General features: G+C 54.7%; 1 protein-coding gene across 1 annotated transcript; it reads left to right on the top strand.

Moving 5' to 3' along the window:
- Positions 1-7,784: 7,784 nt before the first annotated feature.
- LOC129023137 (calcineurin-binding protein cabin-1) lies at positions 7,785-13,221 on the top strand. The gene is made up of 6 exons (XM_063662933.1): positions 7,785-7,950; positions 9,468-9,523; positions 10,357-10,441; positions 10,714-10,878; positions 12,181-12,407; positions 12,645-13,221. The coding sequence occupies exons 1-6, from the start codon at positions 7,785-7,787 to the stop codon at positions 12,786-12,788; spliced, it is 843 nt and encodes a 280-aa protein (XP_063519003.1). The 3' UTR covers positions 12,789-13,221.
- The last annotated feature ends 1,633 nt before the right edge of the window (positions 13,222-14,854 follow it).

The following is a 14,854-nucleotide window of genomic DNA, read 5'->3' as shown; positions in this document are numbered from 1 at the left end:
GGTTTTCACCATGTTGGTCAGGCTGGTCTCAAACTCCTGACCTCGTGATCTGCCCACCTCAGCCTCCCAAAGTGCTGGAATTACAGGCGTGAGCCACTGCGCCCAGCCAGAAATAATTTTTAAAAATAATTTCGAGCCCCAGCATGATGGCTCATGCTTGTAATCCCATCACTTTGGGAGGCTGAGGCAGGCAGATTGCTTGAGCCTAGGAGTTCAAGATCAGCCTGCGCAACATGGTGAAACCCCATCTGTACAAAAAATAAAAAATTAGCTGGGTGTGGTGGTGTGTACCTGTAGTCCCAGCTGTTTGGGACGCTGAGGTGGGAGGCTTACTTGAGCCTGGGTGATCGAGGCTGCAGTGAGCCATGATCCTGACTCCAGCCTGGGCAACAGAGTGAGATGCTGTCTCAAATAAATAAATAAATAAAAATAAAATAATTTGAGGCCTAGGAGTCTGAAATTCTGAGATCTCCTTTATGCATTTGAGTGACTGAGATGATCTGAAGCTGGATCCAGTGCTCCTGAGGGCTGCTTTATTTCTGGTTGACTGTGACTCCTAGAGTAAGAAACCTGCACCCCATGTGTGGGGCATTATGGCATCCCCTCCCTCAGCCACATGAGTAAGTCAACAGCACTGCTCTAGACCAGGTGTGGTGGCTCACGCCTATAGTCCTAGCTACTCGGGAGACTGAGGCAGGAGGATTGCTTCAGGCCAGGAATTTGAGACCAGCCAGAGCAATATATTATTAGATTGGTACAAAAGTAATTGCGGTTTTTGCCATTAAAAGTAATGGCAACCCTGTTTCAGCAAAATAAAAAGCAAAAAAAAAAAAAAAGAAAGGAAGAATTAAAAACAGAATCAGCTGGGCGTGGTGGCTCACGCCTCTAATCCCAGCACTTTGAGAGGCCAAGGCGGGCAGATCATGAGATCAGGAGATCGAGACCATCCTGGCTAACACGGTGAAACCCCATTTCTACTAAAAATACAAAAAATTATCTGGGAGTGGTGGCAGGCGCCTATAGTCCCAGCTACTCAGGAGGCTGAGGCAGGAGAATGGCATGAACCCAGGAGGTGGAGCTTGCAGTGAGCCGAGATCATGCCGCTGCACTCCAGCCTGGGTGACAGAGTGAGACTCCGTCTCAAAAAAAAAAAAGAATCACTGCTCTGTCTCTCAGCCTCCTCTTCCAGGATTGGCCGTCGCCTTGAGGGAAGTGCTGGCCTTGCCTGTCTCCAGCCCTGTACTTCTCTGCCTCCTATGCCTTTAAGCACGTGTTTTCTATTTGCTGGGCTGTGAAATCTGCTCTTCATCTGATGGGGTTTGCTTTATAGGTGACTAGATCCTTTTCTCTTGGTGGTTTTAGAATTTGCATTTTCACATTGACTTTAAATAGTCTGAATATAGTTTGCCACGGCAAAGACCCTTTGCATTGCATTGTTTGGGGATATTTGAGCCTCCTCTCTCTGGATGTTTAATCTCTTGTTAGATGTGAGTAGTTTTCATTATTATTTTACTAAATAGGTTTTTGTGTTTTTGTTTTTTTTTTTGAGGAGTCTCGCTCTGTTGCTCAGGCTGGAGTGCAGTGACTTGATCTTGGCTCACTGCAACCTCTGCCTCCTGAGTTTAAGTGATTCTCCTGCCTCAGCCTCCCAAGTAGCTGGGACTACAGGTGCCCGCCACCACGCTCAGCTAATTTTTTGTGTTTTTAGTAGAGATGGGGTTTCACTGTGTTGGCCAGGATGGTCTCTATCTCCTGACCTCATGATCTGCCTGCCTCAGCCTCCCAAAGTGCTGGGATTACAGGCATGAGCCACCGCGCCTGGCTTATTAAACAGGTTTTTAAAATCTTTTGATCTCTCTTCACTTTCCAGAACACCAAAACTTTGAATATTTGGTCACTTTTTATTATCCCAAATGTCTGGAAGGCTTTGTTCATTTTTCTTCTTCATTTTTCTCCAACTGGATTGTTCTAAAAAAACTGTATTTGAGCTCTGAGATTTTTTCTCCTACTTTGCCTAGCCTATTGTTGAAACTTTCAAACATATTTTGTATTTCTTACAATGAGTTCTCCAGTCCCAGAATTTCTGTTTGGTTTTTAAAAAAACATCTCTCTCTCCTTGGTGACTTTCTCACTCATATCCTCAGTTGTTTTCCTGAGGTTTTTGTATTGTTTTCAGATTTCTCTTGCATCTCATTGTTTTTATAAAATCAATTTTTTTGAGCTGTTTATCTGGGATGTGAAGAATTTCTTTGTTGAAATCCTAGTGGTGGAGAATTATTGTGTTCTTTTGGGGGTGTGGTATTTCCTTATGTTTTCATGATTCCAGTGTATGTTGATATGGCACATCTGGTATACAGTCACTTCTTCCTATTCTTGAATTTGCTTTCCTTTTGTGGGGGAGCTGGGCTTCTTCCTGGACATGTGTCTATGGTGTTGGTTGAGTAGGGCACTTTGGCTTTTTTTCTGGGTGCACGCAGTAGTGAATTCTCTGTATGATTTCATTGGCTAATAAATAGCATTAGTGATATCTGCAGTCTCCTCGGTGTGTTAGGGTACAGTTATCAGCAGAGCTGGTTGTGCGGTTGTTCTGGGAACTGGATTGCCACATAGGCCCATCTCAGGCTTCAGTGGTAGAGATAGTGGGCTAAATGTGTCTGTCCTTGTGCCATGGGGCGGCATACAGTGGCCCCTGTGGTGGGTCAACTTGTTGGTCTCTGAGTGGCTTTCGTGGCTGCTGGTCTGGTAGCAGTGGACTGCATGGATGGGCAGGTACTTAAGACAGTGGGCAGCTGGCATGGCATGGGTCATGACAGTTGCAGTGATTAAATGCTCTTCTGGATCCAATACACTGATGTTGGCAGTGGTTGTGTGGGCTGTGCATGCCAGCCTCCAGGCCAGCAGATGGTACTTGCACATTGGAGTCCGATGAGGTGGTAGTGGGAGGGTATTGAGGGCCAACTTCAGTCTTTTGAGACTCTGCCTCTGGGTCATGATTTGGGTTGTGTAATCCCAAGGACCCTGAATCCTGCATTCTGTCTCAAGAGGCAGACAAAGCAGGTGAAGCTAGACGGGGTGGGCTTTCACTCAGGCCCATCAATTGTGACTGTGTGAACCAGCCCTGATTGGCAGGCAATGAACAATAGTCAGGCCCCAGGCTAAATCTGTAGATGAGTGATAGCAGCTTCCATGCAGAGCCACTGCCCCAGGAGGGGTGGGGCCACCTACAGTGGCCACAGCCATGGCATGCCGGTGGCGGATGCACATCCTTCTCATGGCCCAGTCCTGGCAGGCTTTCTACTCAGTCCCAGCTTTCACAGCAGACCCAACGGTCTGTCTAGACCCAGCCTTCTGTGCATAGCTCCCAACTCAGCTCCACGCCATAGGAGCCCTTGCCTAGCTCAGGACAGAGTATCAGCAGCAACTTGTATCTTGTTCAAACCCCAGTCTGGTTCTGGTGGTGCCCACTTTCCAGCACTGATGGCTGCAGCCTGTGCCACACTTGCTTCCTAGTTCCGGCTGCAAGAACCCATCCCTTTCTTTTTGAGACGGGGTTTCACTCTTGTTGCCCAAGCTGAAGTGCAATGGCACAATCTCCGCTCACTGCAACCTCCACCTCCCGGGTTCAAGCGATTCTCCTGCCTCAGCCTCCTGAGTAGCTGGAATTACAGGCACCCACCACCATGCCCAGCTAATCTTTGCATTTTTAGTAGAGACAGGGTTTCACCATGTTGGCCAGGCTGGTCTTGAACTCCTGACCTCAGGCAATCCACCTGCCTCAGCCCCCGTTTTGCTATAGCCACCTAAGCTTCAGAGAGGATTTGGGATCCAGGGCAGTCTCCCTTCCTGGAGATGTTACCTCTTGCTGTCTCCCAGCAGGTCCTTAACTGAGATTCACAGACTGAGAACATCAAAGCGCACTCCCGTTGCCTGGACTGCACGGTGCCCCAGAGGGAAAGTGGAGTATAGAACGTCTCTCTCACCCTCTGCCTGTAATGAGGAGTCATTCCCAGCTCCTGGCTGATCTCTACCAAGTTTGGTGACTCTTTTCCTTCTCCTCCCTACTTCTTTGTGTTTTCCATCTCTTCTGTTGAGATCTCATGTTCTCTCTAGGATAATATTCAAAGTGTGGTTGTCTGCACACTTTTTCGATTCTTATAAGTAAATCAGATGACTATGAATTGCTTCTAGGCAACCATGTTAAAAAAAAAAAAAATGAGCCCCTTTCAGTAAGAACCACAAGGCTCACCTTGAACTCTGCAATCCCAGAGCAAACTGGAGGCCCAGAGACCCTGATTCCAGCCCCACGCCTTCCCTGCAGCTTTGCCCTCCATGTGGGTGGTGTGAGGCTCTTCCCTTGCTGGATCCCAGTGGTCAGAGTCTCTGGACAGTAGACAGACGCCCTTGGCTGAGCTCCCTTCAGTCCTGGAGCTGGCAGGACACCCCCTACATCCTAGCGTTGACTCCACTCTGCCCTCCCTGAGTCACTCCTAGAACCCTTGTCCTTCCCCATACCTTATCATAAAGCTTCTTATTAACATTATTCTCATGTGTCTGTGTCCTGTAGACCCAAGGGGAGAAAGCCTTGGTTTGTGTGAGTTTTGATGTGTGAGGTCTGAACTAACTGCTGAGTCTCCTGTGGCCCAATCAATGCAGTGCAGGCAGTAGCACAACTTGAGGGCTACAATGATGGACACCAATGTAAAAGTGTTCTGTGTTTAAGGGATGGTGGCTCAGGATCAAGCGGGCCCCAGGGAGGGATAGTCTGGGAGACTCATTCTGCCTCTTAACTACTGCTGCTCCCCCACCTACATACACGTATCACCCAGAGAGTATGGGCCTGGGATGAAGCTTCTGGGCCAGGGAGAAGAAGGAATGAAAAATCGCTTCTGCTCTGTCACCAAAGGAAATGTTAATTGTAGTATGCCTCATATCCCTGAGCAGCGTGTGGCATCCTGCTTTGAAAAAAAGAGGATTCATTGAGCATGTCTTTACTCTTTTTCAGAAATAGGGATAGCAAGAGACTATTTGCACGGGAACAATCTAAAGCTAGCTAGATTTTAATTCTAAGAAGGGACTAAAACACTTCCAGTTTGCAGCTAATATGTACAGAGCTTTAAGGTCATCACTCCTGTCCTCACAACAACAAAGCTGAACAAACTGGAAATCCACAACTCTTCTTAGATCCATCAGAGAAGTGAGATCACAGCTGAACCACTGCTCTGTGACTTGCAAAGACAGCAGATGCAGAGAATCACAGCTCAGCTGAGCAGAGGCCTGTGTTGGAGCCAGTACATGGGCAGGCAAATTTCAGACCGTAATTGGTGAGTTGCGGGAGGCTCAGTGAGGACCAGCTTGAGAGGTGAACACTCTGGAGGGAGGGGCTGTTTTACGGGGATCCTCACATTTTCATACATTTAACCTCCAGGAACACCCCCATTCTCATGTTCTCAGGGTGAAGATAAGAGAAAACTATCCTCGGGCTTCCAGCAGGGGGAGAAAAAGGGTAACTGTTTTGAAATATGCCCAGAGTATTCTAGTCTCCTTACTCAAAAATGAGAGCTAAGCTATGAGGATGCAAAGGCGTAAGACCTGCAAATTGGGTTGAGTGTCTACTGCTCAGGAGATGGGTGCACCAAAATCTCACACATCCCCATGAAAGAACTTACTCATGTAACCGTGTACCACCTGCTCCCCCAAAACCCCTGAAAATAAAAAATATTTTTAAAAAAGTGAAAGATAAAACTGCCATCAAGAAAAACTATTTTTGCAGAACATCGCCTCTATCCTTTCAATCTCACCAAAGGGGAAAACTGAGAGGCACTCCTGGAGGCCACAGCACAGGGCCTTGGATTCCCTAGAAGACTTATCACAGGACTAGAGAACACTTTCCTCCCTCCACACCACACCTCTCCGTCCTCAGGACCCCTGTATATTACAGGAAGCGCAACAGAAGGAACTGCTAATCTCAGACCCTGTGATGAAGAAGTCTCTAGTGAACCCCCAAAACAATAGGGAAGATGAAAACATGCCCGGGCGCAGTGGCCCACGCTTGTAATCCCAGCACTTTGGGAGGCCGAGGTGGGCAGATCACCTGAGGTCAGGAGTTCAAGACCAGCCTGGCCAACATGGTGAAACCCTGTGCCTACTAAAAATACAAAAAATTGGCTGGGTGTGGTGGGGGTGTGCCTGTAGTCCTAAGTACTAGGGAGGCTGAGGCAGGAGAATTGCCTGAACCCAGGTGGCAGAGGTTGCAGTGAGCCAAGATAGTGCCACCGCACTCCAGCCTGGGCAACAGAGAGACTCCGTCTCAAAAAAAAAAAAAAAAAAGTATTGTAGTGGTTCCACCACCATGTAACCTTGGCCGTCCCTTTTCTTCTCTCTGCCTCAGTTTCCTGCATAAAATGGATAAGATGAAGACAATAGCGCTGCAAGATTTGGAATGGTACTTGGTATTAAGCAGAGACTTAGTGTGGGTCTTTTTTTTTTTTGAGACAGAGTCTCACGCTGTGGCTCAGGCTGGAGTGCAGTGGCACGATCTCCACTCACTGCAACTTCTGCCTCCTGAGTTCAAGCAACTCTCCTGCCTCAGCCTCCCAAGTAGCTGGGATTACAGGCATGTGCCACCATGCCCAGTTAATTTTTATACTTTTAGTGGAGATGGGGTTTTCCCATGTTGGCCAGGCTGGTCTGAAACTCCTGACCTCAGGTGATCCACCTGCCTCGGCCTCCGAAAATGCTGGGATTAGAGGAATGAGCCACCAAGCCCAGCCTGTTTGTTTTGAGACAGGGTCTCACTCTGTTGCCCAGGCTGGAGTGCAGCAGTGCGATCATGGCTCACTGCAGCCTCAACCTCCCTGGGCTCAGGTGATCCTCCTACCTCAGCCTCCCAAGTAGCTGAGACTCAAGCATGGGCCACTACACCTGGCTAATTTTTATATTTTTTGTAGAGATGGGGTTTCACCATGTTGCCCAAGCTGGTCTTAAACTCCTGGGCTCAGGAGCTCCACTCGCCTCAGCCTCCCAAAGTGCTGGGATTACAGGTGTGAACCACCATGCCCCGCCTGGTGGTGGTGATGTCAAGGTGTGGGGGTGATGGGAGCCCAGTGCCGTAATCAGTTGGTCAGTGTTGGTAGCTGGCTCGCTCCCATGAAGACCCAGCTCCTGTCCCTCTGCCTGGGGCTCTTGCCTTGTACCAGTGTCATGCTCTCGTCTTGTAGTTTTTGAGGGTCAGGAATTTACAATGGCTTAACAGGGTGAAGTTGGCTCAGGTCTCCCACGTGGTTGCACTCAAGCTATCATCAGTGCATCTGAGCTCCCTTGGGGTGTTGGCAGCCTCAGGTCCTCACTGGTTATTGGCCAGAGGCCTCGGCTCCTTCTGTGGGCCTTTCTATAAACAGCTGAGTGTCCCTGGATCGTGGTGACTGGTTCTCCCCAGAGCCATTGACCGCACCGGGAGAACACAGAGGAAGCCACGGTGTCTTTTATAACCTAATCTCAGCAGCAACTGAGATCTCTGTAGGCCACACACACCTCCCTGGGGTGTGGGAAGGCCTGGTGGATGCCAGGGCCAGGGGTAGCGGAGTAGGGGGCTAGAGGCTGCCTGCTTTCCCTCTGCCTGCCTGTCCCACCATCAAGCAGGCCAAAGCTGTAATTCACGTCCTTCTGTCCTCTAACTGTTAGATCTAAGAAAGAGGATCTGTTTCCTAGCGTACCTTCTTCAGCCTGGAGAGTTGATCCTTTTCTATTCCCATTCCCAAAACCAAATTAAATGGCCTTTTGACAGGATGGAACTCTTGAATGACACCAGGGGCAGGGGGCGGCCCTCAGCTGAGAATGTGCAGGCCTGGCCTCTTCCTAATGGCCCCTGCACTCGGCACTTCCTGAGCAGCCCCGCTCCGCTTCCATACCTGCCTGCCTCAGGGCTGCCGCAGATCCGCAAGCAGAGGGCGTGTGGCTGGCCATGTTGGAGAGGGCGTCCCTTGAGGGTCCTCAGAGCTTTCTGGGGTGGTAGCACAGCCAAGCTGAAACAGGCATGTCTCCCCAGATCCCATCCCACAAACTCTAGAAAGGTGTAAGCACCAGGAACAAGCTGGCCCCAGCAGGGTCCAGGCATCCCAGGCACGCTGCAACTGGCTGCTGCAGGGGATGGCAGGTTCTGCCTGCAGAGGCGTTTACCGACCGGAGAGTGTCCAGGCCTGGAGCCACAGCTGGTCTGGGGAGGAGGCTGGGAGCCAGGGCTGAACAATGGCTGAGCCACCTGGGAGGACAGATTTGAGGATGGATTCTCTCAGGACACTGTACTCAACGTGTGAGACAGCCAGGAGGGCAGGTGCAGTGGGGTCCCTGGAGGGTGCTGTTCCCAGGGTGGGCAGCCCTGCCTCCAGTGGGAGGGTGGCTGCAGGAGGCAGGCAGGGTGCTCTCAGGTGCCCCTGGTCCCTAGAGAAGAGCTCACCCATCTGCCCAGGCTGTGCTGACCAGGCCGTGGCCCCGTGCAGCATTTGCACCCAGAGAGCTCGGGGTCAGCCAGGGCTCTCATGTCCCCACAGGGGCCCTGGCACTGCCTGTCCAGGCATCTCTCTCCTCTGGGCATGTGCTTATCTCCTTTGCCAGGTGCCTGCAAGCCACAGGCCAGGACCTGGTTCCATGAACAGCAGCTAGAACAGTGCCTGGCCTTAGATGAGGAAGACCCCTCTCTCTGAGGCAATCAGGCCATCTAGAGTGAGGGGAGTGGAGCAAGGAGGGAGGGTGGAACAGGGGTTCCCAAGTCAAGACTCAAGTAAGGTCACCACCCCTGAGCATGGTGAAGGGGGCTGGAATGATGGCCTTGTGCAGGTCCCTAGACGCCAGGGGGAGACAGAGCCAAGCCCAGGAGCTTCCAGGGCCAGCCCAGACCTGGCACCTGGCTCATGGGTCTGCCCCGAGGAGCAGGGATGTAGCAGGACGAGCCGCAGACAAAACCTCTCAGACACCAAGTTGTAAAAGGAAGGGCTTTATTCAGCTGGGAGCATCGGCAAGCTACTGCCTTAAAATCTGAGCTCCCTGAGTGCACAATTTCTGTCTCTTTTAAGGGCTCACAACATTAAAGATTTTACATGAAAGGGTCGTGATTGATTTGAGTAAGCAAGGGGTACGTGACAGGGGCTGCATGCACCGGTGGCCAGAGAGAAACAGAACAGGGCAGGGAGTTTCACAACGTTTTTCTATACAATGTCTGGAATCTATGAATAACATCGGTTTCTAAGTTATGAGTTGATTTTTAACTACTGGGTTTGGGCCAGGCAGGCCCAGGCCTGGTTTCAGGCCTGGTGCCGGGCTGCCTGTCTTTGGTTTTATTTCCTTGTTGTTTTTTCTTAAAGCAGGTACTGAGTATAAAACAATATAGAATAATATGAGAGGGTCTTCCTCTTCCTTCAGGGAGAGTTGCCCCAGTGGCACAGGATTTTGGCCTGGCCACTTGCTTCCCACAGATAACTCAAGTCGTGGGGAGCTCCAGACAGCCCTTTTCTGCAAACTGGACCCCCAGGTAGGCCCCTCCCCTCAGGCCCCCACATAGTGCTCCTCACAGGGCGGCCGGGTCCTGGGCAACAGGACTGAGAAAAGGCCTGCTCAGTGGGTGTGTGTCCAGCCCCGGTGAGCCCTGACCTGCCTGCAGGAGGTGGGGGAGTGGCTGGGAGGATGGCAGGAGGAGGCTTCTGAGGAACTCAACCTTGTCAGACATTGTTTCAGGGGCTGGACCTGGGAATGACAGTGAGCATAAGAGGGAGTGGCCCAAGGGGATGGGGGCTTGAGACAAGGCCTCAGCCAGCATGGGGCCAGCAGGTGACTGCTGGGCTAGGCAGAGGCCTCAGCAGCCATGGCCATGCCCATTGGGCTGCTCTGTCTGAGGCTCCTGCCCCAGGCTGGCTGAGGCCTTGTCACTCCTGCTGACCAAGGAGAGGAGCTGGCTCCCGCTGCTGGAGAGGACGGAGGGCCTCCTGGCAGAGGAGCGGGATGGGGAGGCGGGGGCTGGAAAGGCAGTGGTTGATGACCAGTGTGGTGGGAAAGTCCAGGCCTGAGTGAGAAGCTGGGGAGCAGCAAGGGAAGCGAGGGCCGTGTGGAGAGTGGAGGCAGGGCCTGGAGGCCTGGGAACCGGGGACCGATGCTGAGTAATCACCTGGCCGGTAGCCACAGGCACAGCATTTGCCCCTCAGGCCCATCCCGGCCTTGGCCCAACTGAGCCCAATTCCTGGCCCCTGCCTCAGGACAGGGAAGGTGTAGCTGGCTGGGCAGGAGCCACAGTGCCAGCTTCCACTTTGGCCTTAGTTGGGTTGTTTGGGTTTTGGTCCTGACCTTGTTTCTGAATGCTGCTTATGTGAGCTGGAGGGAGAGTGGACACCGCCCCCCCATCCCCTCTCACTGCCTTGTGATGGGATCTTAGAGAGGCTGGGCCTCGAAGACTCAGGTGTGGCCCCACTGGGTCAGGTGTACAGCCCTCTCGGGAGGTGGGGGAGCCCTCTGCGGGTGGGGAGCCAGCCCCTACCAGCGTCCTCTTGGGTGGTGAGTGGTTTCTTGGCAGCACCAACCTGGGCCGCCTCAGCCAGGACCCCAGCGTTGGCCACACTCCCCTGCCCAGTGTCCCGGGGCACACCGTGGGCCCATAGGTCCTGGCACAGATGCATAGGAGCCTGCGGGGTGGATGAGTCCATTACCTGCAGTGAGCCTGTGTCCCCACAGAGGGAGAAGAGCTGGCGAGAGTGGCAGAGGGCACCGGCTTCCCACCCCAGGAGCCACGGCACAGTCCGCAGGTGAAGACGGCCCCCACAAGTTCCCCGGCAGAGCCACACTGCTGGCCGGCAGAGGCTGCCCCGGGCACAGGCGCCGAGCCCACCTGCAGCCAGGGTAAGGCGAGCTGGAAGCAGCCCAGCACCAGCCCCCAGGAGGCTGCCTCACAGCTGGCAGCCAGGGTGGGTTTCCTGGCCTGGCCTTGAAGGGCAGGGCCTGGGGATGCCCCATGGAATGAGATGGGGAGGAAATGGGGGTAGTGCAGGCCGGACAGGGGAGCCAAGGGAGAGGCCCAGGCTGAAGAGTTTAACGCGTGGCCCATTGTGTCAGGGGCTGGGTAGAGAGGGACCCCAGAGGCTTATTCCGCCCCTGGCATCACGGAGGGGTACTAGCGAGGGCAGGCGGCCTGCTTGGGCCCACTGCAGAACCCAGGCTGAGCCCAGAGTGGGGAAAGAGGAGCAGGCATGGACAGGGCAGAGCATGGGCCTGGTGACAGACACTTGAGGGACATCAGCAGCAGGCAGAAGGGTGGACGGGTTGGGCTGGGCCAAGCAGGCGTCCCCATCGACAGCCATGTCAGATTCTAGCCCTGGCCTCAGTCCGGCCTGTTCCCACCAGCTGCCCCAACCAGCCAGGCCCCTTGGGGACTCCTCCTGGCCTGGGCCTCCCACAGACCACTCGGGATGGCAGGACCTGGCGCCAGCCCCTGGGGGCCAGGCATGGGCTCTGTGTAAACCCCATTCCTTTTAAAGCCATGGGGCTGCAGAGGAATGTGGAGACGAGCCAGGCCAGCCAGGTCCTCCCAGCTCACGCAGCTCCCTAGAGGCTGCGAGGCCTGCAACTGGCCCAGCCTTCAGGCTCTGGGCAAACTCAGCCCCTTGCTCCCCCTGGAGGATGAGGCGAAAGTGGATGCCCTGGGGCCAGCTCAGTGACCATGCCTGGCTGAGCGACCAGCTCTGGGCTTCAGTGTCCTCCCTGGGGCATAGACACCAGTAGGACATGCATCCTAGGATGGTTGTGGAAATACGACAGTTCATGCAAGCATAATGTCTGGAGGTCTTGCAGAACCCAGCAAGGCTCAGGGAGTCTCAGGTCCTGGGCTTTGAGTTCATGGTGTTACTGGGTGAGGTTCACAGTCCCAGCACCCCACAGCTCAGAGCCAGAGTTGGGTCCCTGCAGGCCTGAGCCAAGTATTTGCCCAGGGTAGAAGCCTTGGAGCCTGCCAGCCAGCACAGACTACACAGCATAAAGGCCCAGGACCGGGGGGGCGAGATAAAGTGCTCACTGTGTGATGGGCAGGCAGGAGGTGCTCTTGGTACCTTTGTCTTCCAGAGGGGAAACTGAGGCCTGAGCTGAGAAGGGATGGGGAGGCTCAGGAGGCTGCGAGTGAGACTCAGCCCCTGAGCTCTCCCCCAACAGCCGCCAGCTCCAAGGCCCCCAGCAGTGGGAGTGCCCAGCCACCAGAGGGTCACCCAGGCAAGGCTGAGGCCAGCCGGGCTAAGTCTCGCCCCCTGCCCAACATGCCAAAGCTAGTCATCCCCTCCGCCGCCACCAAGTTCCCCCCTGAGATCACCGTCACGCCACCCACCCCAACCCTGCTCTCCCCCAAAGGCAGCATCTCGGAGGAGACCAAGCAGAAGCTGAAGGTGACCTCAGGGGCTGGGCTGGAGCCACGTATGTGGGTGGGAGGCATAGGTTACAAAGGGGGCCTAGGGCAGGGGCGGGGGTGGCAGGAGGGCCTGGGGTGTGGGTGAGGATGGCATAGGGGCCTGGGGCAGGGGTGAGGGTGGGAGGGGAGCCTGGGGCAGGGGTGAAGGTGGCAGAGGGGCTTGGGGCAGAGCCCAGCCATCCCTGACCAGTGCCCCGCCCGGCCATCTCTGCAGTCAGCCATCCTCTCTGCCCAGTCTGCTGCCAATGTGAGGAAGGAGAGCCTATGCCAGTCGGCCCTGGAGGTCCTGGAGACATCCAGCCAGGAGTCCTCGCTGGAGAGCGAGACAGACGAGGACGATGACTACATGGACATTTGAGGGGCCACTGCAGCCGCACCGCCACGCCCCAGGGGACCAGCCAGGCCTGGAATGCCCCCTATGCCTGGACCCTGGGCAGGACCAGAGGCCCACATGGATGCCACTCCCCACACAGCCCCCAGGCCTGCCCAGCCCACCTCCTTATGGCATCCTCCCTGTACCCAGGTCAGGCTGTCCACACCGCATGGGAGCCCAGAGGCGGAGGGGCCCGCCTTAGCCATGTGAAGGTGGATTGGTCGCCATCTGCACGCCAGGCGGCATCCTTTTCTATGAAATGTTGACTTTGTAAATCTGCCCACACCCAGCTGGCCATGTCCACCCCTCGACGCCGGGATGAGCCGGCTCTGCCTCTGTCACAGTGGAGGGGTCCTTTAGGGCCAGGCTCGCCCCTCACCCTTTTTTTGGTTGCTTTTCTAATAAAGATGGAACAGTTGTCTTTGCCTCTTTGCTCACCTCTAGGGGGCAATCTGGCAGAGTCTCAGGCAGAGGGTTGCTGTCCCCAGGGATTCTGGGCCTTTACTGCCGTAGTCCATAGGGCAGGGCCCAGACCCCCTCCTTCTCCAGCATCTCAGGGACCAGCCAGGCAACCAAAGCAGCGGCTGGGGGTGCCCAGTGTTGTAAGGAGAGAGCCGACTCGGGGCTGGGCTGGGCAGACGCCTCTAGTGCAGCTGGAGCCAGACTTCAAAGGGGCGTTAGGTGCATCCCCAGAACTCACCTGGGTGCCAGTGGGTGGGAGGCTGTACGGTGGAAGGGCAGGCAGGGCTGGGGCTGCTGAGAGACTGGGAGGAGGGGGCTGTCAGGGAGAGAAAGGGGGGATGGGGCCAGCAGGGAGGGTACTTACTCCCATCACAGTCGCCCTAATGGGGCCAGTCACAGAATAGCTGTGGGGCTCAGTACAAGACGCAAATATGGAGCTCCTTGTTCAAAAAGGATTAAGGAATTTTTTTTGTTGTTGTTGTTGTTGTGGAGTCTCACTCTGTTTCCCAGGCTGGAGTGCAGTGGCACAATCTGCAGTGGCACGATCTCAGCTCACTGCAACCTCCGCCTTCTGGATTCAAGCAATTCTCCTGCCTCAGCCTCCCGAGTAGCTGAGACTACAGGCACACGCCAACACGCCCGGCTAAGTTTTGTATTTTTAGTATAGATGGAGTTTCACCATGTTGCCCAGGCTGGTCTCGAACTCCTGACCTCAAGTGATCCACCCACCTTGGCCTCCCAAAGTGCTGGGATTAGAGGCCTGAGCCACCGTGTCTGACCAAAAATGATTAAGGATTTTAAGGCAGGTCCCACAGAGCATTAAGCCCCGAGAGCTGGCACCCTTCACAACTCTCTTCCCCTCCCAGCACCGCAGGGGCCCTCCTGGCCCTGGGACCTCCCATGGAGCAGGCTCACTGTCCAGGATGGAGATGGGGACCCTCCTCACTGCCCTGTGCCCCTCATGGGCTGGACATGCCCACCACCCAGGAAGAAAGGTGTAAAGGGCTGGGCACCGCCCTTTTGGAACCAGAGAATTGGCGGCCCCAGATGGGTCTGGCTGAACCCGCCTTTCGGGGGGCTGAGATAAGCCAGCCCGAGTTACTCAGCTGACGCCCCCTCCCTGCAGGGCCTGGGGTATGGAGCTCCCCAGACTGCACACCTATCCCCTACCGCACTTCCATCGTCTCCAGACACATGCAGCAACAGTGCCCAGGCCAGAAACAGGAAGCAGCAGCTCTTCCCTCCTCCAGTTGCCGGGAACTGTCTCAGCCAATCCCCCAGCACCCCTCCCTGGAGCCTCACCTACAGGAGGACGGACACCTCGGACCCTCCCCTGCATACAGTGCTGTAGGGAGCAACCTCAGCCCTGGGCCTGGGATGAGTGTCCTCGCCAGCCTGGGGCCAGGAGACAGGCTCTCCCTGGCTCAGCACCTGAGCGTCCACTTACAGGACACTCACCTGCAGAGGTGCCCTGAGTGCCATTGTGGGTTAAGGGACTTTCTCCCCTCTGGAAACAGTCCCTGAGAAGCTGAAGATCTTGGGGGCCTCTCACCAAATGTCTTTGGGAGGTGGGAAGACATCAAATGCGG

The sequence above is a fragment of the Pongo pygmaeus genome, chromosome 23 (assembly GCF_028885625.2).
Source record: "Pongo pygmaeus isolate AG05252 chromosome 23, NHGRI_mPonPyg2-v2.0_pri, whole genome shotgun sequence".
Taxonomy (NCBI): domain Eukaryota; kingdom Metazoa; phylum Chordata; class Mammalia; order Primates; family Hominidae; genus Pongo; species Pongo pygmaeus.
The sequence above is the reverse complement of the archived record's forward strand: the minus strand, read 5'-3'. Positions and strand labels throughout refer to the sequence as shown.

Excerpts from the sequence above, each read along its gene's own strand:
- LOC129023137 (XM_063662933.1), top strand. The coding sequence starts at position 7,785 with ATGGAACTCTTGAATGACACCAGGGGCAGGGGGCGGCCCTCAGCTGAG. Across the intron at positions 7,951-9,467 it reads GATCCGCAAGCAGAGGGCGT|ATAACTCAAGTCGTGGGGAG; the intron begins GTGGCTGGCCAT and ends TGCTTCCCACAG. Across the intron at positions 10,442-10,713 it reads GCTGGGCCTCGAAGACTCAG|AGGGAGAAGAGCTGGCGAGA; the intron begins GTGTGGCCCCAC and ends GTGTCCCCACAG.